The sequence below is a fragment of the Lemur catta genome, chromosome 14, assembly GCF_020740605.2.
Source record: "Lemur catta isolate mLemCat1 chromosome 14, mLemCat1.pri, whole genome shotgun sequence".
NCBI lineage: Eukaryota > Metazoa > Chordata > Mammalia > Primates > Lemuridae > Lemur > Lemur catta.
In genome coordinates this window covers 22,874,777-22,900,338 of record NC_059141.1, presented here as the reverse complement: position 1 = coordinate 22,900,338, position 25,562 = coordinate 22,874,777, and the positions used below count along the sequence as shown (strand labels likewise).

Genomic DNA, 25,562 nt, shown 5'->3' with positions numbered 1-25,562 from the left:
TGTACAGTTTATATAACAACTGCATTTTGAAATCTGGTCCGAACTCTACAAATTTATGTGAATCTGAACAAGTTATTTTCATTACTTCTGCTTTAAAAAAAAAAGAAAGAAAGCTGCATCCAAACTGAGCTTTTCTTGGATAAATTAAGAAAACAATTACTGAAGTATTCCAGAGAGAAATGTCTTTAGTCCCTTGATGTTCCAAGGGTTATTAAAGTTTTACCTGCAGATAACCAAGACTTCCAGAAGTTACAAGTCATTTACTTCATTCACTGCCTGTGCTTCTGCCTCATAGGATTATTTCTTGCTGCATTTAGCATGCATTAACAAGCATTTGGAAGGAGTTGAATTTCTTCTAGAAAGCTGAGTTGGCTGCTTGAGATCCTATCCAAAAAAAAAAAAACAACCCTTGTAGTTTCCAAATCCAGGTTTTAGATAAAGCTTCTCAAAGGCTTTTCGCAGAAGCAAGTTTTACCAAGTCATTGAGGACACAAAAATTGTGTTTTAAGTGTGTCTCTAGATTTTCCTGTGGCAGCAGGTGCCTCCATCATTCCCTATTATTTATGGTAAAACTTAGCTTTCTGATGCTAAATAAAGGGAGGATGTGAGGGAGGAGGTGGGTGGAAGACTCTTAGTTTAAGTTTTCACCATCACAGTAATTTTCTTTTGGTAATATTAACATTTTTTAACATCCAGTTGAACACCCTCTACCTGAGGAAGTTATACAGAAAGAGCAACCAGATTCCAGACAATTAAACTTTATTACTTTGCCTGAAACATTATATAGTGGTTTTAAAAAATAGTTTTTCTTCTCCTCTCCCTCTTGATGTTTATTGTTTATTGTGTGGGAGAGGACCTGTTTGTCGAGCAAGCATATTACTCCTCTTAGAGCAGGTGAGCTTGGTAATGTTTGGTCCCTTTCGCATTTGGTTATATTCATTCCCCTACCACCACTACCATTTCTCCTCATCTCCCCATCCCTACTTATTCACCACTTCATTTCTTCCCTAGCCCATCATCTCTCTCTCCCCTTCCGGTCTCTTCCCTAGCCCTGCTTATCACTTTTTTTTTTTTTTTTTTTTTTTTTTGAGACAGAGTCTTGCTCTGTTGCCCAGGCCCCCAGATTCTTGGGCTCAAGCAATCCTCCTGCCTCAGCATCCCGAGTAGCTGGAACTACAGGTGTGTGCCACCATGCCCGGCTAATTTTTTTTCTGTTTTTAGTAGAGATGGGTTCTCACTCTTGCTAAGGCTCGTCTTGAACTCCTGACCTCAAGCAATCCTCCTGCCTCAGCCTCCCAGAGTGCTAGAGTTACAGGCGTGAGCTTATCACCCTTCCCCTATCTTTTTCCCATCTCTCACCTAACCCACTGCCTAGCCTCCCATTCTCCTTTCCCCCATTCCCCAGCCATTTTTGTCATTTCTTTTATTCCCCTGCCCTCTTTCTAGCCCTAGCCCCTTCTCCTTGCTTCCTTTCCTATTTTTCTCCCTCATTTCCTTCCCTGTCTTTCCTCTCATTCCCCAGCTTCCTCTTTGTCTTTCTCTTCTTCCCTCCCCTTCTTTCCCCTATCACAATGACCTATAATGCTATATCCTCCAGGATCCATCTTCTCTAAGGTATTCAGCAAAGGAAATTACTTTTGACTATTCTGATTAATTTGATGTTATGGACAAAGTATCCTCTCCATGGCACAGAAACACCCTCCCTTCATAACATTCTTCAAATAATTGACTAATAATTTTTTTATAAAAACCAGAAAGATATATACCCACTAAAATGTGAACATTGTTTGTTGATAGTGGAAATTATGGGCAATTTTTGTGTTCTTTGTGCTTCTATATTTTTTGTATTTTCTGAAATGTGTCTATTATAAATGCTATTTTTAAAAAATCAATTGATCTTTCTTTTCTTGACCCCCCCCAATAAATTTTTATTTAACAAAAGGAAGATCACTGAATCAGAATTTGATCCTGTAGAGAATATGGATTTGGTTTGCTATTTTAATGTTCAGTTTTCCAAATCCTTTCATCTTTCAAAATGGTGGCCCTTTGGACTGTAGCACAAAGTCTTCAGCTCATTGGCACTGTTGTAGCTCATGATGAATGTTAAATACAGCTGCACAAGTTAGGCTTCAACTCTAAGTCCTAAAGGACCTTTTCTGCCTTTCTTTCTTTTTTTTTTTTTTTTTTTGAGACAGAGTCTCGCTTTGTTGCCCGGGCTAGAGTGAGTGCCGTGGCGTCAGCCTAGCGTGCAGCAACCTTAAACTCCTGGGCTTCAGCGATCCTACTGCCTCAGCCTCCCGGGTAGCTGGGACTACAGGCATGTGCCACCATGCCCGGCTAATTGTTGCTATATATATTTTAGTTGGCCAGATAATTTCTTTCTATTATTTTAGTAGAGACGGGGTCTCGCTCTTGCTCAGGCTGGTCTCAAACTCCTGACCTTGAGCAATCCACCCGCCTCGGCCTCCCAGAGTGCTAGGATTACAGGCGTGAGCCACCGCGCCCGGCCTTTCTGCCTTTCTTTATCCTCCCAGAATTTAGTTCATATTTTGTTCTTTGTAATATTTCTATTCTATGAGAGTGTTCAGTCTGATAGACTTGGCAGTTTATATACAAATTTATTTTCAGCCCTGTTGTTGGTCACAGGCATTGGTGAGCAGCAATTCTACTGTTGTTAGTTATACCCTGTCTCTTGTCCTTGGTATTGTTGGTTATAAAAAGGATAACATTCATTCTGTACTAGGCCATGATACCACCTTTGCCACAATTAACACACTGACTGCCACACTAGTGAAAAAATTTTTTCCTTGAGGCCATGGTGTTTTTTGTTTTTTTTTTTTTTGAGACAGAGTCTCCCTTTGTTGCCCGGGCTAGAGTGAGTGCAGTGCCGTCAGCCTAGCTCACAGCAACCTCAAACTCCTGGGCTTAAGCGATCCTCCTCTCAGCCTCCTGAGTAGCTGGGACTACAGGCACGCGCCACCATGCCCAGCTAATTTTTTCTATATATATTTTAGTTGGCCAGATAATTTCTTTCTATTTTTTTTAGTAGAGACGGGCTCTCGTTCTTGCTCAGGCTGGTCTCCATCTCCTGACCTTGAGCGATCCGCCCGCCTCGGCCTCCCAGAGTGCTAGGATTACAAGCATGAGCCACCGCGCCCGGCCAAGGCCATGGTGTTTTATTATGAAAACGGAATGAAAACTTCAAAAAACAAAATGACCTTTTCTAATTTAATGAAAAATTTGTTGTTTTTTATTGTTTTCTGTGTGTAAGTTATGTGCAACTCGAAAAATAGTTCTCGAGGCTCCCAAGGTGAAGAGATGTGCGAATTACATATGCTTCATGAGGCTCCTGGCTCAAAACTAGTGTGAGTTGTATTTAACTGACATGGCAGTTAATGTGTTAAATGTTAAAATTCTGAGCTCAGATTCAATTGGACAAAAAGGAAAACTTTCATCAGACTATTTCCGTTTGGGTTTGTTGATTAGCCCAGGTGTGGAAGATGAATGTAGGACTAGATGAAGTGTTCTAGGCAACCTGAGTTACTCATTTCCTAGCTTTAATGTACTCATTGTTTCACAAAGGGTTAAATGGTAATGCTGTAGTTAGTGAATGGTTTTCTAGCTGCAGGGGTTTTTGAAAAGAAATCTAGGAATTGTGCAGTTAATTGAATCCTTCAGGCATGGATTCATGTCATTGAAAAAATTTGAATGAACAAAATTCTCTTGCTTTGCTCCTACGTATAGTTGGTAAAGTGTCTTAGAAGTACAAAATTATCTTTTAAAAGGATTTTATGCCTATTTAAGATGGTTGGACGTTTTGTCTGATAATCATGACATTTAAGATTTTACACAATGTATTTACTCCTTTGTGCTGCCCTTCTCCCTGTTATTTCTTTTTCTCTCACTTCCCCAAGTCTGCATTACTGGTGCTTTTATCCCATTTTTCTCCATCTTGTGAGCAAAGTTTTAACAGTACGTAGAAAGTTAACTGCCTGGAGTCTTTTAAATATAAGTAACACGCAACCAGTAATAAGCTGTGGGTTGTTTTTTTGCTGCCTGCAAAGAAACATAAACACAGCGCTCATTTCTGGCAGGTTTTTACTGTCAGAGTTTCTCCTATTATATTTATCTTACAATTTGCCAGGGGGTGAAGTTATTAAGTTTTAGCAGCAGCCATCGATCAAGTTCACAAGTTAACACGATAAAGGCTCTGTGCCGCTCCGATCCGGGGAAATGATGATCCTCACTCGGTAATTAACTAAATGAGAAAGTTAAATCTTACTTGAGAGCTGGGAGAGATGAAAGAGAGGTGTTTGTCAGTTTCTCAGTGGAAATTAGAAGCAGTTTTCTGCAATTCCCTAAGCTGCTGCTCTGTCATATTTTACATAAGCACTGGGAAAACGTCTTGTAATTAGTGCTGTCATGGAGGATTTTTTTTTTTTTTTTTTTTTTTTTTTTTTTTGCTGAAGGATGTTGGAATAATTCATTAGATTATCAAGAAGGGCTTGTGTCCTGAAATGATTAGCACAGTGAAATTTAAACCATTAACGATAACAAGTTTAGAGCTTGCTGCAGTGCAGAGGCACCCGGGGTATCTCTGTGCCTATTTCAATCATTTCTTATAATTAAACATTATGTCCTTTTTTCCCCCATCACTAGGACCCATCCAAAAATCCTTTTAAGGTGGCACTGTCTACATCAGTGGCATTACCAGCCTTGGAGGTGTGTGTAGTTAGTAGCTATAATGATACAGCAGTAAATTAAACTGCTGTGAGTTTCTTGGTTTAGAACAAAAGAACCTATCACCCTGGAAGCTATAGAGTTGCATGAGGGAGCCCACTAAAGAAACCAGAGTCTCAGTTTTGTAACCTAAAAATGTTAAATGACTATCCTGCCTCTTTAACTATATGAAAAATCAGGAAATAATCAAAATGGCTTTGCTTTGATTTTGGTAAATTTTATGTATGGCTTTTCCTATAATTAGTAAATACAAAAAAAGATTAGCAAATGTCCCATCGTTAAATCATTATATACACTGGGACAGTGTGAGTTCATTTCCTAGTGAGTTTTAGTTAAAAGAATTGGGATGATTGTAAGCTTTTCCTTGTTGGTTATTAGAAATCAGTGAGATTCATAACGTTAACTTTCCCTCTGCTGACAAATCTGCCCCTTCCTGTCTTCCACATTCACTAATCAGATCTGACATGTTTATGAGTTCACCTAATATGTAATCATATTTAGTAGAAGCTGTTAAAATATTAATACAATAATCCCACTGAGGACTGTGATGTTTACTTCTCTTGAAATGTATGCTCCATTCTGTACATCCAGCCACCATTTTCATTTGAATTCCCACTCCCCACGCTACCCCAAAAAGGATAATGGACTGCTTTGGTCACTGAGAGTTATAAAGTTCAAGAACTAAAAATTAGAACATTAAAAGTTATTGTCCCGCTTTTGAGCATTCATTACCTTTTCTCTGCGTATTCAATTTATGGCTAAATTCTTTCAAATTTTCTTGAAATCCCCTTGTAAAAGGATGCTCAGGTACCAGTGGGCTCTGTCCAACTCTTCCTTTTCTTTCCCACCCTAGCTCTTTAGGAGTTCTAGAACTGTTCTGGGGTCTCTGTCAGCACCATGTCCATTCCGATGTGTGCTTACTTACCTCTCTTTTGTACTAATCAAAACGTAGACAATCCCATTTCCTCGCACTTCAACCAAGTGAGTGTTGACTTATTTTTTTTTAAGATGCTTTTTACAAAGAAGTCAAGGGAAAATAATAGGAAAAACAACATTAAAATCAATGTTTTGGGATTCTTATTTAACTAAATCCTAGCAATAGCCTATAGGGAATATAATATAAATCCTTAAAAATCTCTCCTTTTCCTTTGCAAAACCCTTACAAGTTTTGCCTTGTTTCTCCGGGCCATAGGAGCAAGGATCCTGGTTTTATCCCCATCCAGGCTAATGTACCAGACTAATTATCTAAAGGATCAGCCCTTTAGAGGAAGAAATCATTATACTAAAATAAATGTATACTATAACCCAAACTTAAAAGTCTCAAGCCCTTTCTCCTTCTTCCTCTTTTGTGAGGCTAAAATACCTTTCTTCTAAATACTTCCTAATCTGCCTCTTCTAATCCTAAACATGATTACCTTTTACCTGGATTATTTTATTGGCTTTCTAATTGATCTTCCTTGGTTTGCTTTTGAAACTTGCTCTTGTTACCTCCTCCCCACCTCCCTAGTCTCTGGTGCATTTTTTATGTGGCTGCTAGTGTAAATATTTCTAAGGCACAATCAGATGATGTCATACTTGACTACTTCAGAACCTCCAGGGGATCTCCTTTACACTTCAGATGAAATCCAGACTCCTTAGCGTGGCCCAGGGGGCCTTATATGATCTGTCTCCAGGCCACCTCATTTCCCATCATTTCACCCCTTATTCAGTCTGCCCCAGCCACACTGGCCTTCCTTCTGAACATATTTTGCACTTACTCTCCCTTTTATCTGGGAAACTCTTCCCTCAGATCTTTACAAGTAGACTGACTTCTCATCTTTGAGATCTCAGATCAAATGTCACCTCCTTCAGAGTCATTTCTTGACCACCCCAGTTAAAGTAGGCTACCCTATTCACTCACTATGTTGTTATCTTATTTTGTTTTCTTCACAATCCTTATTGGTTTCTGAAATTAACATATTTATTATATATTCTCCTCCCACTCCCCCCAGGGAAGGCCAAGAAACTTTGTATGCCTGTTCACTGCAATTTCCCTAGCATCAGATAAAGTGCCCAGCACAGAGTAGTCACTCAATAAATGGTTATTGGTTGACTGATAATGCTAAAGTTCCAGCCTTAGTCACAATTCTTGTCCTATCCCTCCTAGGCTGCAGCCTCATCCCCTGTACAACCTTTGCCCATTTTATTCTTAAATTAATTCATCATCTTAATCATTATGTCCCCTTTCCCCTACCATAGTTTCTAATGCCAGAGCTTTCCTCAAAGCCAAAAAAGATCCTTTTCTCTTTTACATCTCTCTTGTTATAATTACTTTCTTCATCTAGTCCTTGCAGCCCCAGTTCTAAATGGTATCCTTTGTCTGGAACATTTTTCTCTCTCTACTTACCACACCTTTCATTTTGGTTAAAGCAGAGTTTTCATGAACCATTATAGAAACATCTGTTATTTCACCATCAAGTTCAGCCAGTCCATGATGTATTTTTCCAACCTATATATAATACAGTTAGCAAAGTCAGCACACTTAATATTACAGTGGTGGTTGGTGGTTAGGTCAGTTGGTCTGCAAGTGTGTATTTTCCTCTCCAGGCCCAGGCTGCAGCTTCAGAGAAATTCATGGTAATTTTGAAAGTGGTACATGTAATATCATTTCAAGGGAGAAAATATTAGCCCTTAGCCTTTGAGAGCTAAGCTGGAGGACAGTTATAAATACTTAACTCCTTTCATTTTGTGTGTTTGTCACCCGACAGCTTATTTCTTTCTTTCTTTTGTAGACAAGTGTTCACTGTGAACATAAAAGCAAAAGAGGAGATGTGCAGGGGTGGCAGAAACTTAGTGTTACCATTAAACTGAGGCTGTTTGTCAGCTTTCCTAGACATTTGGACAGTAGTGGTTGAGTCATCAGGCTTTTGTTGGGAAAGCCAAATCAATTCTACTGCCACCACTAACCATTACCCTCTCTCCCATGCCCTCTAATATACAACCTTTTGATTTTTTAATAATTGAACTTTTTCATTGTGCCCTTGTGGATTTTCAGAAGTTCTCAAATTGAAATTTTGCTGCATTTACTTTAGACATTTGTAGAAAAATCTGTATTTATTAGAGAATGGTAGAAGAAAGGGGCTTGAAAACAAAGATGTTTATCTCCGGAATTTTCTACAAATGTAACATCTTAGTTACAAATGAAATATGTATTAGAGTATTATTTATTCTTTAGAGTACTCTATCCTTAGAATTTTTTGAAGTCAACTTTATTAAGATATAATTTACATACAATAAAATACACCCATTTTAAGTATGTAGTTCAGTGAATTTTGACAATTATTTAATATATGCACTTGTGCAATAATCAAGATAGAGAACATTTTCATTGCCTCAGAAAGTTCCCTTGTGGCATCCTCTAGTCAATCCCATCCCCACATCCAGCCATAGGCAACCACTGATCTGTTTCTCTCACTAAAATTATATTTGTTGTTCCTAAAGTTTCATATAAGTAGAATCATAAAGTATATGCTCTTTTATACCTGGCTTCTTTTGTTCAGCATGTTTTTGAGATTCATCCTTATCATTTTGTGTATCTGTAGTTAACTCCTTTTATTTCTAAGTACTATTCCATTATACAGATATATCACAGTTTATCAGTTCATCTCTTGATGGGTGTTTGGATTATTCTGAAGACAGCAACAGTGAATGTTAATTTACAAGTCTTTGTGTGGAACTATGTTTCATTTTAGGGGGGTAAATGCCTAGGAGTGGAATTGCTGGGTCATATGGTGAGTGTATGTTTAACTTTACAAAAAACTCGTCAACCTGTTTTCCAAAGTGGTTCTACCATTATAAACATTGCCAGCAATGTATGAGAGATCCAGTCTGCTCCTCTTTCTTGCCAGTACTTGGTATGGCCAGTCTTTTTAATTTTAGCCATTCTAGTAAACATGTATTACTATCTTGTGATTTTAATTTACATTTCCCTAATTACTGATGTTGTTGAACATGTTTTCATATGCCTGTTGGCCATTTATGAATCATGGGTCTTTTTTTGTGAAGTGTCTATTCAAATCTTTTGCCCGTTAAAAAAAACCAGGGTTACTTATTTTCTTATTATTGAGTTCTAAGAGTTCTTTATATATTCTGGATTCAAGCCCTTTGTCAAATACATATTTTGCAAATATTTTCTCACAGTTTGTGATTTGTCTTTTTTATTTTCTGAACTGTTTCTTTTAGAAATCAGAAGTTTTAAATTTTGCCACATGCCAATTTATTGATTTTTTAAAATTTTTCAATGTTTGCCTATCCCAAGGGTACCAAGATTTTCTTTTATTTTTTTATAGGTTTTATAATTTTAGCTTCTGTATGTAAATCCAAAATCCTCAGCTAGGTATGGTGGCATGTCCCTGTAGTCCCAGCAACTCAGGAGGCTGAGGCAGGAGGATCTCTTGAGCCCAGGAGTTCGAGGTCGCAGTGAGCTGTGATGATGCCACGGCACTCTAGTCTGAGCAACAGCATGAGACTTTGCTTCAAATAAATTGTTTCAACATCATTTGTTTAAAAAGACTGTCCTTTCCCCATTGAATTATCTTGGTACCATTCTTAAAACTCAGCCACATGCGCATCTATTTCTGGACTCTCTATTCTGTTCCATTGATCTATACTTTTGTCCTTACACCAAAGCACACTATCTTGATTACTACTCCATGTCCTGAAATTCAGTACTCTGAGTACTTCATCTTATTTTTTTCATGAGTATTTTGTCTAAGTGTTGATCCTTTACATTTCTATATGAATTTTAGAATCAGCATGTCAGTTTGCCTGCTGATACTTTAGTTAATATTGCACCAACTCTGTAGATCAATTTGGGAAGAATGAACATCTTAACAATATTGAGTCCAATTTGTAAACATAATATATCTCTCCATTTATTTAAATTCTTTTAAAAATTTCCCTCAGCAATGTTTTATAATTTTCAGTTTATAGACATGACATAAATTTTGTCAAATTTATACCTAAATATTATGTTTTTATGCTACCATAAATGTATTGGCACATGGTTTTCAAAATATATATATTTTTTAATGAAATTAGTATAGTGATTACTCTTAGGGTGGCTAGTGACCCAAAAAGGGACACAAAAGGGCGCTTGTAAGGCTTGTGATATAATCTGCTTCTTGATCTGGGTGCTGGTTACATGGGTATGTTCACCTTGTGAAAATACATTGAGCTGCAAACTTAAGATTATGCACTTTTGTGTATGTTATACTTCAATAAAAATTAAAATGGAAAAAAATAGTGAGAAAGAAGAACGTATTTCAATAAGAGGGGGAAAGCCCAACTCCAGCAGTGTCTTAAGTTCATTAAGAATGTCGATTTATTGAGCACTTCTGTGTGCTAGGTGGTGTGTTAAGCATCCTTTTCATGGGTGTTTATATTTGATCCTCACAAAACTCCAATGAAGTAGATCCTATTATTATCCCCATTTTACAGATGAGGGAAACAGAGACTCAGAAAGATCAAGTTATTTATTCCATGTCACACAGCTGGTAAATTGAGGAGGTAGAATTTGAAATTAGGTCTTTTTATTCCAGGGCCAAAGCTCCTTTAAAACAATACATTATGGGGCAATGGTTAGGAGTAACTCATTTGAAGTGTTAATGGGTCTCAAGCAGGTATGTGTGTTTCTGCCTCACAAAAATATACTCTTATTTTCAGGGGCAGTTACTAAAGTGCAGCTAGAATAGCCCAGAATAATTCATAGATTCATGAAATCTCAGTTTGTACTTCATTTCCAATAGCCAAATATTTTAAGTCCCATTTATGATTTGATCATTGAAAACATAAGAATGTCTTGACTAAACGTCAGCTCCTGTAGTAGGATAACCAAACTGGTTATATCCTTAAGCAGTTTTATCTGTTAACAGTCTGATAGCAGCTGAACAAAACATGACTCCGCGTGATTATAGAAATATCTGGTTTGGCCTGGGCACAGTGGCTTACGCCTGTAATCCTAGCACTTTGGGAGGCTGAGGTAGGAGGATCACTTGAGGCCAGGAGTTCAAGACCAGCCTGGGCAACATAGCAAGATCCCATCTCTACAAAAAATAAGAAATATTAGCTAGGCGTGGTGGCACATGCCTGTAGTCATAGCTGCTCTAGAGGCTGAGGCAAGGGAATCCCTTGCCAGGAGTTTGAGGTTGCAGTGAATGAGCTATGATGACGCCGCTGCACCCTATCCCAGGCTACAGAGCAAAACACTGTTAAATTAAAGAATATCTAAATAATTTAGTTAAAGAATAAGCAGAATCATTTCATTAATTTGTTGGTGGTTGTTCTCTGGTACTGGCATTTCTGGTCTTTAACCAGAAAACAGTACTCTGTTAGCACCTAACTATGGTTCATTTCCACCTTTTAAAAGACAAACAGCAAATATATAAAAGATGATGGAGTGGGAGGTTTTGGTTGTTGGAATGAGAAGTGGCATTTGGTCAAGCTTGTAAACCCACCTATTTGTTAGCTCCGTAAATCTTACTCCACATTTCATGAGTTTTCCTTTTCTGAGATGCAAACAAATAACCTACACAAAAAGCATCCCTGAAGGCCTGTGTCCAACGAGGTTCTTATTAATCATTTTTAGTCTACATCATAGACAACAGTGGCATTTATGGTAGAAAACATCCAGCTCTGAACACCAGGGCTTGCTGTTTACAAGTGTCTGCTCTTTCTATGTAAATAGAATGGCATTAGGCCATTCTTGAAAATACACTTTCAGCTGTGTATCCTTATTTTGTAAAGAGGCTTGCATATAGGATTTAACATTGAGAAAATAAAGCAAGCCTATGCCTTAAATAGCCAATGTGGATTATCTAAACTTGGAACAGTTTTATGGCATGTTCCACATACAGTGTGTCTAAGCAGAAATGAACACGATGGTTAAATGGGTCTCCCTGCCAGATTGGGGTTACCTTAGGCATATGTGCCAAAGATCCATCAAATTACTTTGAAAAGTACCTAGTTTTACTCCTTTGTGGTTATCCTGTAAAGAAAATCATACTTTCTTCAGAGTAGCAAAAGTTTCTATTGATTCCTGAATCTTCTTACAGTGTCCCCCAGCTTCAAAACTGAGTATGATCCTTGTCTCCTCTTCTTTTCCTCATATCCATATCCAGTCTGTCAGCAAATTCAGTTGGATCTGCCTTCAGAATATACACTGAATCCCGTTTTTTCTCACCACTTCTACAGCTACTGCTATAGTCCAGGAGATTGTCATCTCTTCTGTGGACTGTTACAGTAGTCTCTTAATTGGCCTCCTTATTTCCATTTAGGTCTCTATGTTCTATTCTCCACACAGCCATGGTCCTTTTAAAAGGTGTCAGATTGTGACACTCTCATGCTTCTGAGTGTTTATCCATATGGCCTCAGTGTAGCTTCTCATCCTCCGTACCTCTCTCTCCAGCAGAGTAGCCTGAGGTTCTTATATGGTGACTCTACAAAGTCTCTACGAAGGAGTAAGCAGAAGCTGCCTGGGCTTAGAAATCCCAGAAGGGGACTTTCTCCACATTCTGTTAGTCAAAGCCCAGATTCTAAAGGATAGGACATAAAGTCCAACTTTTGATGGGAGGAACAGCATTCGTGTAGAGGGAGCACTATATTGTTCGGGGCCATCTTTGGAGATTAGCTACTAGACCTGAATGACCTGGATTATTTGTCCCAGACTACTTCTGCAACCTTTTTTCTCTTTGCTCATCATATTTCTGCCACACCAGGCCTTCTTGTTCCTCGGACATGCCAGGCAGACTGCCACCCAGGACCTTTGCTTTCAAAATTCCCATTGCCTAGACCATTCTTCCCTCATGTAACAAAATGTCTAGTTCCCACATTTTTTTCATGTCTTACTTCAAATGTCACCTCTTTCTGCAAACTGTCTAATTGCTTAGACTTAAAAAACTGTATTATTTTTTTAAATTGTTGTATAACAAATCACCACAAAGTCAGTAATTTAAAACAATACCCATTCATTAGCTTATAGTTCTGTAGGTCTGAAGTCTGGCACAGTGTGGCTGCATTCTGTACTCGGTATCACAAGGCTGAAATCAATCAAGATGTTGACTGAGTTCTCATTGAAAGCTCTTGGGGGAAATCCTCTTCTCAGTTTATTCTTGTTGTTGGCAGAATTCAGTTCCTTGCCATTGTAGGACTGAGGTCTCCACTTTTCCTTACTGGCTGTCAGCCAAGGGCTATTCTCAGCAGCTAGAGCCTGACCACGTTCCTGGCCACATGGCCCCCTTCCTCTTCTGCAACCAATTGGAGAAAACTCTTTTTTTAAAATTGGTACATTTATTAAACATAAACTAATGGTCCTTTGCTCAAATGTCATTGTGTTTGTGTGCTGACTTCCATAAAATGTAACTAATTAAAGGGACTCTTCACAAATATACTCCAGACAGAAGTAAAAAGGTAAACAGAAATGACTGACAAGACAGTGCCATTTGAGACATAGTTCCTTTAAAATTAATACTTGCTAGAAAATGGAGTTTGATATTATTTGCAATTATGCCAGCATTCACAGAGGCACACCATGAGGCATTTTTTCATACTTCCCAAATAGTTTTATATTTCAGCTTTGGAGGTCAGTTAGCAGACCCAGACTTGTTCTTAACAGGTAGAATTTTAATGTTCATTCAATCAAAGTCTCTTACCCCTTTCTGGGCCTATTCATTGCAGATAGGTGTAGAAGCTATAACCAGATTCTTCGTATCATGCATTGTGATGCCCAGTCTTCATATGTTGACCAATTTCTTTAAGATAAAAGGAGTGACTTGCAGCAAGGCCATGTAGATGAGGAAGTTTCATATGGAGAAGATCACATCCTCATGTATATTCTGTTTAATCTCCTCTGGGTCCAGCTTCAGCGCAAGCCTCTCTGCTTTTAAAGACCTCGTGTGATTAGATCAGACTCGCCTGCATAATCTCCCTACCTTAACATCAACTGATTTAGGTCCTTACTTTAATCACAGCAGTACCTATATTACTGTTTATTTGAATAACAGAAAAGGTCTGTGTACACCAGGAGCCAAGAATCTTGGGGGATCCTCTTACAATTTTGCCTACCACAATAACATACCATTTTTCTGTCCCTTCATCCTGCTTTATTTTCCCCCATAGCACTATCTGCATTATATTTTCTACTCATTTGCTTATGTTTTTAATGTGCCTCCCACATTGGAATATATGTTATTGATGATAGAGACTGTCATTTCTGTGCATTGTTATATTCCTAGCACCAACATCAGGTTTGGCACATTGTAGATGCATGGGAGACTTCTTATTTGACAGTTAAAAAATAAGTGGTGAGCAAGTAATTGTATAAATGTCCAATAACTGATATATACAAGAAAAAGCAAATTAGTTTTGTTGCTTGCTAGTATTATTATTAATGATAATAATAATAATAATGTGCTTTCAACTTTCAGTTATCATCTGTGTATCTCCAAATGTCTTCCTGTGAACTTTTAGAAATGGATGCTTAGTCTTCCAGCAATATACCTGATTACTGACTTACTGTGGTATTTCTGTGGCTTTACATATAATTGCTGTTCACAAATATCCAAATACTATTTAATAGAACAACAAACTGGGCTCAATCATGCAGACATAACATAACATGCCAGATCAGAAAGTCATATATATATCCCTCGTTTTCAGTACTAATTATGTTTCTTTTAATCCCTGCCTTCTACAGACAAAACTTGCCAATGGCACTTCCAGCATGATTGTGCCCAAGCAACGGAAACTGTCTGCAAGCTATGAAAAGGAAAAGGAACTGTGTGTCAAATATTTTGAGCAGTGGTCAGAGTCAGATCAAGTGGAATTTGTGGAACATCTTATATCCCAAATGTGTCATTACCAACATGGGCACATAAACTCATATCTTAAACCTATGTTGCAGAGGGATTTCATAACTGCTCTGCCAGGTATGTCTACAGGTGTTTATAAACCATTAATTTGCTATAATGGTAATGGAACTGGATCTCTAGCTATACATCTCTCTTTTAAAAGACTTTATTGGCTTGGTTTTATCAATTGGGTCCTCTAATTGTACCTTCTTGATATAAATACAAAAAAACACCAAACTCTAGAAATAAAGATTCCACTTTTACCTGTATTCTAACTTTTTGAGACAGGGTCTCCCTTTGTTGCTCTGGGTACAGTATATCATAGCTCACTGCAGCCTTGAACTCCTGGGCTCAAGTGATCCTCCTGCGTCGGTCTCCCAAGTAGCTGGGACTACAGATACACACCACCACATCCAGCTAATTTTTGTATTTTTTGTAGAGATGGGATCTTGCTATTGCCCAGGCTGGTTCTAACTCCTGGACTCAAGCGATCCTCCCGCCTTGGCCTCCCTAAGTGTTAGGATTACAGGTGTGAGCCACCATGGCTGGCCAAGAAACATTTTTACTTGAGTGTTTTTTTTAAAAAAGAAGGGTATCTCAGGAGCCTTATAGTGGTGTTAAATAAATAAATATAGAGATAAAAGAAAATGATATTTAAAATACTTTTTCCTTGGAGGATGCTGTGGTTTTTCTCAATGCTTAATGGTAACCTAGAACACTACAAAGTTATCTGTATTTGGAGGAAATGCTATCTCAGGAAAATACAGGGTTCTCATGTGTTAAAAGTTTATTTTAAAAGAAAAAATAGTACAAAAATGAGTGAATCTTACCTAAAATATCATATCTTGTTTTGGGGGGGGGGTTCTGATTATAGGAAATTTATAAATTTTCTTCCATGGAAGTTATAGGAAATTTAGAAAATGTAAAAAAGCATAAAATATAAAAATAATATTTCCCAGAAAGTCACCATTCAGAGAGAACTACAAATGTGCTACTAGTATTTTGGCATGTAGCCTTTCTGGTTTTTCCAGGTGAATCTATTTCCCTATAAAGCCGTGATCATAAATGTTTTGTAACATTTTTTTCTTCATACATTCTTTTAACGTATTTTCCTAAATGTGTGTTCTTTTAAAACATACTTTTCAGTTGTTGTGCAGCATTCTTTACAATGGTTGATGCACATATTATTTAACCCTTTATTGAACAATTTAGGTAGTTTTAGATTTTTTTTTCCTATTATAAACTATGCTATAGTGAACATTCTTATATATTAATCTTGTGGGCATTCTAAGAAAAAAATACAAGAAATGGAATTGCTATCTTAAAGAGTATGAACATTTTTAAGGCTTTTAATACATGCTGCCAAACTGTCCTCTAAGAAAAATAGACCAACTTGTAGCCTCTCCAAAACTGTGTGTTACTATTAATACTTTGTTTTATATTTGCCAATTATATCTTTTAAAAAGTTTTTTTTCTACATCACAATTTTCTACTGCCCTTTAAAACAAAAGAAATGCATGCCTATTTATATCTTTAAAACAACCACTTTAAAACTGAATTTTACCTATATCTTTTGTTAAATAGAGTAGATTTTTGCCCCTTTACTCATTGGACTTTGTTTTAGCCATAGGCAAACAGTTTTCTTTATACCAACGATCTGTGTGTACCTCATTACTTTGTTCTCTCCAATCACTGAGACATGCTACTATTTCAAGCTTATACCACTAAGAATTGAACAGGAGTTGATTAGACCTGTGTATCCTTTGCCTAATATTGATTCCTAGTGTGTATCTGCTGACCACTCTATGAGGTATTAAATCATCGGTCTAATGCTTTATGGCCATTTAAACTTACAAACTTGTACCATCTTGGCTATGTTTAATAAACCAAACAACTTCAAAAGATGCCTGTAATCCATTAACGTAATGGGTTTGTTTGGAATGTTAGGTGAAATTACTTCCAAAGAATTATTATAGGTTCATAGTAAGTGATCGGGAGCAGTTTGATGGCAGCCATTAAAAATACAGGAATGCATTTTGGAAACTTCTGATGGTGTAGAAAGTTTCAACATAAAGATTCAGAAATTATACCATCACTGTGTTTTGCATGAAGAACTAATTATTATATCCTTAATTGGCTTATAGTCATGTTCCTTTAATAAGAATTAGGTGATGGATGCCTCCATCTGCTTATGCTTAAATATGAACATGTGATGCCAGCCAAACAAGATCCATTTAATGCTGTCTTTCCCAAGTCTGCTGAAAAGTGTGACTGATATCCATACAATCTTTATAATTAGAATAATGTTTAAGCACATTTGAATTGTTGCTAATGGCATCCAAGTGCATCTCTGTGATTCAAGGGAAAGGCAAAAATTGAAATACAGTGCTCTCTTTCCTGTTTAAGTTTGTGCCTAAGGGAGTCACAGTATGAAGGGATCTTTCTGAACTATTTAAGTCTTCAGAAAACCTCTGATATGTAACCTGTAAAGAGGAATAACTGAATGTTTTTGTCTCACTTGTCAATTTAGAACAGCAATCAAAAGAAGGTTTTAGTGAGATCATCCTATTTTATAGGATCTTTTCTTCTGATGCCTCAGTACATATTTGGTTAGAGGAGAATTTAATTGGGAAGCCCATCTGGTTTACACCCCAAAGATCTACTCTCCACTGTTTTCCTCTCCATATCCTACAAAATATTCCCTGAAATGCTAACCAAGTTATCTATTGGTCTGGGATTTTTTTTTTTTTCCATTTTTGCTCAACTGTCATTTAGGTTTTATAACAGCAGCTTTTCTCAAATACAGGTTTTTTTTTTAACATCTGAAATTAAACTCATCCTTGAACTTAAACATGCCTCTCTTTCTCTTGAGATGTTCCCATACCAATCTGTACTTCCTTCTCTCCTTTCTACATGTCCAAAATTCTATAACCCAGCACATTCTGACTTAGTGCCTCTCCCCTAGTACATTTAAAGGATATTTCTTTTACTGAACAGCTTTGGAACTGCAGCAGTAATAGAAACAGAATGAGAAATGGACCTAATATAGAGATTTGGGGGGGTCTGAATCACAGAGTTTGAGATGCCATCCATAGAACATCCCCTAGTGCTGAAATCCATATAGATAGATGTGAATTGTTTTCTGGAATCCTTTTTATTTTTAATGTCTTGGGGGGGTTGCTGGTTGTTAGCTTTAACTTCCTTATCTAAAGGAAGATGGAAAATACTGTTCATTTCTGTAACCTTATGGAAAAATTATTGACACTCATTTTACCCAAGCCTCTATTTGAAAAAGAAACTGAACCACACTAGGGACAATGATGTGCCTTCATAACACAGCAGATGCTTTTCTGTTTTAAAGGACCTTTTGTAAAAAAAATCATTCATCACCACCTATGTTCTTTTTCTTTGCCTCCTCCCCCCACTGAAAGCTCGGGGTTTGGATCATATTGCTGAGAACATTCTGTCATACCTGGATGCCAAATCACTATGTGCTGCTGAACTAGTGTGTAAGGAATGGTACCGAGTGACATCTGATGGCATGTTATGGAAGAAGCTCATCGAGAGAATGGTCAGGACAGATTCTCTGTGGAGAGGCCTGGCAGAACGAAGAGGGTGGTGAGCCTTTTAGCTTTCTTTCTGTTATAGAGCATCAAGACCTGGCCATTCAGAGTCACTGGAAGATTGTTAGGAATCACTGAGACCTCTTATCATTTAAAACAGTGATTTTGCTGATTTGTAGCTAAAATGTAACAGAATAGTTCATTAGTTCATAAACTCAGCAGTTTTTCTTCTGACCAGTCATTCATAATATTGTGTTAATATTGCTTTGCAAAAATAATGGAAAACTGACCAGCCCTCCTGTTTAAAGCATTCTGTTCTCTGTGCAGAAATTGGTATCGTGCAAAAGGGATGATGGGCAATTTATAATGCAAGTAGATGTCTTTGAATAAGACAGAAATCATCAAATCTTTCCCCTAAAATAATCCAGGACAAATGATTTTTTTTTCCTTCAATTTCTTGCCTTTAGCCTATGCCTCTGGTATTTTATCACCTTTGTAATCAAAAATTATTTTTATGCCCAGCTAGATTAAGAATTCTAGCCATCAGAAAAAGTGAAAAATGAAATTTAGTATAAATCATTGTTTCTTAAGACTTATATTTTCTCAAGATTTTCTTCCTTAATTCTGAATTCCCTGAAACATCTTAAAGCTAGCAGCCTCGGGGACTTCTCCAATTTTATTGTTGTTCTCTTAACATAATGGCACCATTTCTTTAGAACTTCTGGAAGATGTCTTTCTTTTTAGAATTTTCTCTAAGACTATGTCTTTAGAATGTCACTATAAGAAAGTTAGGTGTGGTTATACTTTAAGTCAGGTTTAAGAAAAGAAAAAGAAAAGTATTCATAAATAAGGGTGCCATTACATATTTTAGTTGATAGAAAAAAATGATAAGTAGGTATATGTGTACTCAGTTATATCCTTCCAAGTTAATTTTATCAATTGTTTGTCTTGGATTGTAAAGAGATATGAAATATTTCAGAATGGAGAATACTTTTTAAAAGATAAATACTCATATGGATCTGCTTTCTCTATTTAGAATTTTCATAAAAATGTCATTGGCTTTTTTTCTTTGGTCTTTGAAATTCATTAACACATAATAATATTATGACCTAAATGTTATACGAAGTGCTTCAGAGATTTTTGTCATTCTAGCTGTTAGGAAGACTTGTTAAATTTTGCTCTCAAATTCAATTAAAGTAATCAAAAACCAGGCAGTTCTTTGACTATGTAACAATTGTATAAATAAAAGAAGGTTAGAATGTTGTTATTTCTTCTCAAATATGTTTTTTATTCTCACTTATTTCACTATTTAAAAAATAAAAATCTTATCTTTCATACTTTGGAAGTAAACTCTTTAATAGTATAACAAAGCAAATAAGAATACAGTTATATGACATTCAGAGTCTATCATTTTGCCCAGAGTGCCAGGATAAGCCTTTGAAATAGCAACAGACAACTGCTTACATGGGAAAATTTAGGGCAGCTGGGGTAGACATCTGAGGAGTCCTCAGAAAAAAAGAAAAACTGTCCTCCAGATTAACTCCTGACCTGAAATTTCAGTTATGGAGATTTATTCCCTTAGCTATAAAAGTTTTGTTCCCTGTTAAAATCCACTGTGTTCCCATTTATACTGTAAATGACGGTAAACCTTCCTCAGACATTGGGCATTTACTAAGTCCTTTTTTGAAGGCTGGGAAAACAGGAAGTAAGTGGGCAGTTCTTAGCAGATGGATATGAAAAATTGCCAAAGGGTAAAATAGGCTCCACAATTTTGCTTAGGGTTGGCACCAAACAGCAAGATCTGTTATGTTAGTTACAAAGAAAAAAATAAGATCATTGACAAGACGGCTTTTGGGCCTTTTAATACATTGACTACCACACTAGAAAAAAAAATTTTTCCTTGGGAGCCACAGTATTTTATTAAGAAAATAGAATAAAAACTTTGGGCCAGGCATGGTCACTCACGCCTATGATCCTAGCACTCTAGGAGCCCGAGGTGGGAGGATCGAGTGAGGTCAAGAATTCGAGATCAACCTGAGCAAGAGCGAGACCTTGTCTCTACTAAAAATAGAAAAATTAGCTGGGTGTGGTGGCACATGCCTGTAGTCCCAGCTACTCGGGAGGCTGAGGGCAGGAGGATCACTTGAGGCCAGGAATTTGAGGTTGCTGTGAGCTAGGCTGACACTACAGCACTCCAGCCTGGGCAACAGAGCAAGACTCTGTCTCAAAAAAAAAAAAAGAATAAAAACTTTGAAAACAAAATGATCCTTTCTAATTTAATGAAAAATTTGTTATTTTTTATTTTTTTCTGTGCATGAATTATATGCAACATGAAAAGTAGTTCTCACGGCTCCCAGGGTGCTTCACAAGGCCCTGGACTCAAAACTAATGTGAGTTAAATGCAACTCACATGGCAGTTAATGTGTTAAAAGGGTATGTGAAGGTGTACCTGGGAAATAATCCAGGGTCCAGTACTGATTATCTCTCTCTCCCCTATCTCTTCAAGCACAGACACTCATTCCTGCTCTTTTGAGTATTCTTTAGAGTTCTGACTACAGTCCACAGTCTTTGGCCACATTTGTCCTCTTAACTTGATATACCCCATGAAAATAGAAATACTCATCCACTCCATGTAGACCTCCTCCAGTATTCCCCTGACTTTCTTATTGCTGCTTCTGTTTTTACATGTTGCCTTTCTTCCTGTGTCAGTTGTCCTTCCTTGCTTTTAAAAAAAAATTAATTTGTGATCAGTTTCTCTTCTTTCAAGTTGTCTTACCAAGCCTATTATGTCAGTAATGTCTGTTATACCTTTTCCCATTTGCTATCTTTGAAAGTTTCTTCCATTTCTTCCAACCTAAAGTAAGCAAATAAATACAGTTTTCTAATAAAAGCTCTGGGTCTCTAAGATTTAACTTCTACTCTGTTGTGATTTTTTATATCTAGATGGATTTGACAGTCTAGGACATGAACTCCGTTATTTTCTTTCTTGACTAATTCTGAAAAATGCTCTCTCTGCTCAGTAATGGTAACTCTTACAATAAAAGATCACTTGGGAAAAGTCCATTTTCTTAATCAGCAGATCACATTTTATGATAACATTCTAAATTTAATATTTAACATTTATCATATACTCACATTCTTACAGGTACTAGGCATTTCACATAGAAGTGGTCCCTGTTGTCAACGAGTTTCCATCGTGAAAGGTTTTGACTTAAAATGTAGATACAGACTGAGAAGCCAGTTTTCGACACCTATCCACTCCTTTTTCTAACACCTTTGATTTGAAGAAATACAGATATTTTACCAAGATGTGACAAATTCATTGAGATAGAAAACAAGCTCAAGAGTTTATATGAGTTCTCTTTCCTTAGGAGATAGAGATAGTATCATTGCATATGAAGAAAATCCTGGAGTGCCTGTATACAATTGCCAGAGACTAAAAAGAAGACAGGAATCTCAGGAATGGTGGGCATTGAGAAACAGTAAAGTAGTTCAGAGTATGGGCTAAGGAGTCAACCTAAAATCTTTGCATTCAATATCTATTATTTGCCTGCAAAGTGTTTATAGAATAAGATTGTTCAGAGAAGGGTACCTTTAATCCTGGATTATTTTATAATGTATCTTGTTTGCCCTTTTCCTTATGCTGGTGTATTATGTTTTATTAGGCCACTTTTTAAAAACTATTACTTTTGCTTCTCTATTGCAGAATTTTCTTTTCTGTATTAACATGAAAGTTAGAGCCAAAACCTTCCTGATAGGAAATTTTCTTAACTAATTTTCAAGGTGTATAATAGGGAGAGGGCAGGGGAGAAGCGCTCCTGGAGACATCGAACAATTAATTATATTGTAATGGAGCTATAGAGGGAGGAGTGGATGACTGGCCCAGAGAAAACATGATTTCTCTGGTGCCAGGATTACACTCAGAGGCATTTCTGCCTATCTCCACTTTGCAAGGCACGGTGCCAGTGAGAACAGCAGTTAGTACACCCATAGTGGGGTTTACTAGCTTCCACACCGTGTTTGGTGGGTTCTTAACTTCAGGATGAGGAATTAAATTTTTTGCCCAGCAGGAAGTGATTGCCATTTACTGATTTTTTTTGTAACAAAGATCTAGCTTGGGATATGAGTATTCCAGAGATGTGCTGTCATAAGGAAGGAGATGCTAACAAGTGTTGCTCACTAGAATCAGAAAAGGCAGTAAAATGCGTATATGTGTATACATAGCCAGGAGCACACCTGTGAAAGTCAATTTCATGACTTAGATTTGACAGCACCGTGCTGTTAGGTATTCCTTTTCATCTTCTTCCCTACCTGCTGCTGGACACTCCTGTGATCCCTTGGTTTTCTGTCGAAAGGAACTGAATTGCTCCTTTCAAATCGTAGCTGCACTGATCACCAGCAGCCTGGGTGACTGAGCAACCTTATCCCACACAAATAAAGACCTAGAAAAAGTGATCTCCGTGACAGAGGCATTGCTGCTGCCCACAGTGCTGGGCTCCACTGACATAGCTTTTCTCAGTGAAACAAAGTGACACTGGAGCATGTGCTAGTTCAAAGTAATAGTTACTGTTACAAAGAAATTTTCAAAATACGAGGCCAGTAAATCTATACAGAAATCTAATAGACCAATAGGTGAATTCTGATTATATATATTCCATTTGTCTGTGACATTATAATATTCCTAAAGGCCTGATACTCTGATTCTACATTAAAAATAATCATGTTTTACCCAAAAGCAAATCAATGTTGATAGAATTTCTTAGAACCCAGAAAGTTTCTCCTTGACATGGGACTCCTAAAATTAGGCTTTAACTTCACACTTCCCCAGGCTAGTTGTGGCGATTATATGGAATGGTAACTGTGAAAATATTTGAAGAAATGTGAAGCTCCTTGTAAATGTATAATATTATGATTTTCATTTGGGAAATATTTGTTGTTTTGTAGGGGACAGTATTTATTCAAAAACAAACCTCCTGATGGGAATGCTCCTCCCAACTCTTTTTATAGAGCACTTTATCCTAAAATTATACAAGACATTGAGGTAAGTATCTATGTATTTGGGGGTATTTGCCAAATGGTAGAGAATAATCAGCATTCTTTAGTCACAGTGTTGTTAGGGCAAACCCCTTAAGGTTTATTGATGGGGGTTAAAAAGCTCTTTACAAGTGAGTAGGGTGAGTGAAATATAGTAACTTGCTAGGCAAACTTTTTAAAGCTTTTAAAAATTGTTTACTGATAGATAAATAGATGAGGGAAAATGACACATTCATGCAGTAGCGGTGAGACTGTTAAATTTGCACTCATAAGCTGATATTTAAATATTTTCTGAATTGAGTTTCCATGGAAGTTCATGGGTAGAAATGGCCACCACATATAAAAGAAGCACTGAGCACATAACCTCACATAGGTCAAACCTGGCCCTCTCTTGAGGAGTAGTCTCCTTCCACCAGATTTATTGTTTAATTGATTGAGTTATATGTAGGAGAGGTCTAGAAAATGAATTTTTTTTTTTTTTTTTTTTTTTGAGACAAAGTCTCGCTCTGTTGCCCAGGCTAGAGTGAGTGCTGTGGCGTCAGCTTCACTCACAGCAACCTCAATCTCCTGGGCTTAAGCGATCCTACTGCCTCAGCCTCCCGAGTAGCTGGGACTACAGGCATGCACCACCATGCCCGGCTAATTTTTTCTATATGTATTTTTAGTTGGCCAGATAATTTGTTTCTATTTTTTTAGTAGAGACAGGGTCTCGCTCTTGCTGAGGCTGGTCTCGAACTCCTGACCTCAAGCAATCCAGCCGCCTCAGCCTCCCAGAGTGCTAGGATTACAGGCGTGAGCCACCACGCCCGGCCTGAAAATAAATCTTTAATTACCTTGCAAATGGAAAAATGTTTTATAAATCTAAATAGTAGCTTTTTAAAGCCATAATTTTAGTTTGCCTTAAGTTTTATATCTCCCATAGAGTGAGGCATTGAGCCATTGGTTGCTATTAAAGTCAGAGAAGAATTTGGTTCCTGTCCTTTCCTAATTACTGCCTCTTTACCATTCCTTCTCAGACAATAGAATCTAATTGGAGATGTGGAAGACATAGTTTACAAAGAATCCACTGCCGAAGTGAAACAAGCAAAGGAGTTTACTGTTTACAGTACGATGATCAGAAAATAGTAAGCGGCCTTCGAGACAACACAATCAAGGTGAGGTTTTTTTCAGTTGTGGGAGGGTAGCACTCATCATGCAATCCAAATCGTAAACTCTAAGCATTATTTCTAGAAAGTAAGTGAAAATTTTAGATTGTTTTCAGTCCCAAAAAGCCAAAATAATTTCCTTAAAGGACAGACATCTGCTTGCCCCCATAAGAGTTAAATTCTCTTCTTGAAGTGCATGGAATGGGCTTATTACTCGTTTGGCCTTCACATAATTATAGGCTACCTCTGTCCCTTAATGAAAAGGATAAAGTTTGCATTAGGACTGAGGCCATATATACATAACTGCTTAGCTATACTTACAGAGAAGAATGCATTCCTCACTACTCTAGGCTGTGATTCTTTTGGCGGAATCAAACACATAATAGGGCCAACAAGTCTCCACAGCACTCCATTATCATGGTGATCAAAAGGATCTTGTTTGCCATCCTAGATCTGGGATAAAAGCACATTGGAATGCAAGCGAATTCTCACAGGCCACACGGGTTCTGTCCTGTGTCTCCAGTATGATGAGAGGGTGATCATAACTGGATCATCGGATTCCACGGTCAGGTAGAAAATTTCAAATGCTCTTTTGAACTCTGAAACATCAGCTCTGCTCTGTTCTTTGTCATAGATAGTAATTTTATATATATCTGCATGAATACAGTTCTGAGACTAAAAAAGAATAAACCATCAGGCCCTCCCCGCCAGCACCTATCATTTGTGTCAGTCTAGAACTAGAAAACTTGATTTAGGAATGATTGCAGTAGATTTACATTTTTGTGCATTTAAGAAACTATACATTCTATTTTAATTTGGAGAATCATCCATTATAGAAACTTTTCTTATCTTTGTGGTAAACCATGCATTCCTTACAAAAACCACCTCACGGGGGAATGACATGAATGCAATGAAGCCTTCTTTTCAGGAGGTTATAACTATAGCACAGGCCTGTAGTATCTCCTTTAAAATGTGTACAGGTGAGCAGTGCTCTCTCTTTGCCAGCCCCTCCTCTGCCATCCCTGCAGTTTTTAATTGTGATCTTCACTCAGGGAGGGGCCTTCAATTTCCAGAGGCGTCGGTGATTTGATGACACAGCCATTATGCTGCTGGAGTCCGGGAAGCTTGAGTTCTGGGTACCAGCCACACTGCTGGAAACCTCTGTTAGGAATTTTGCCTTAAGCTAAAGGATTTAG

At 37.4% G+C, this 25,562-nt stretch overlaps 1 protein-coding gene across 9 annotated transcripts in view; it reads left to right on the top strand.

The window, feature by feature from the left end:
* The window catches only part of BTRC (beta-transducin repeat containing E3 ubiquitin protein ligase), a 161,705-nt gene that overhangs the window by 113,518 nt on the left and 22,625 nt on the right, over positions 1-25,562 (top strand). For all 9 annotated transcript variants that reach the window (XR_006739261.1, XR_006739262.1, XR_006739263.1 and 6 more), the window contains 5 exons: positions 14,471-14,702; positions 18,056-18,242; positions 23,132-23,228; positions 24,238-24,375; positions 24,818-24,936. Coding sequence is in view for 6 of the 9 variants with exons in the window: in XM_045568584.1 (XP_045424540.1) it covers positions 14,471-14,702; positions 18,056-18,242; positions 23,132-23,228; positions 24,238-24,375; positions 24,818-24,936 (773 nt within the window). In the remaining 3 variants the exon portion in view is untranslated. The remainder of the gene's footprint in view (positions 1-14,470; positions 14,703-18,055; positions 18,243-23,131; positions 23,229-24,237; positions 24,376-24,817; positions 24,937-25,562) is intronic.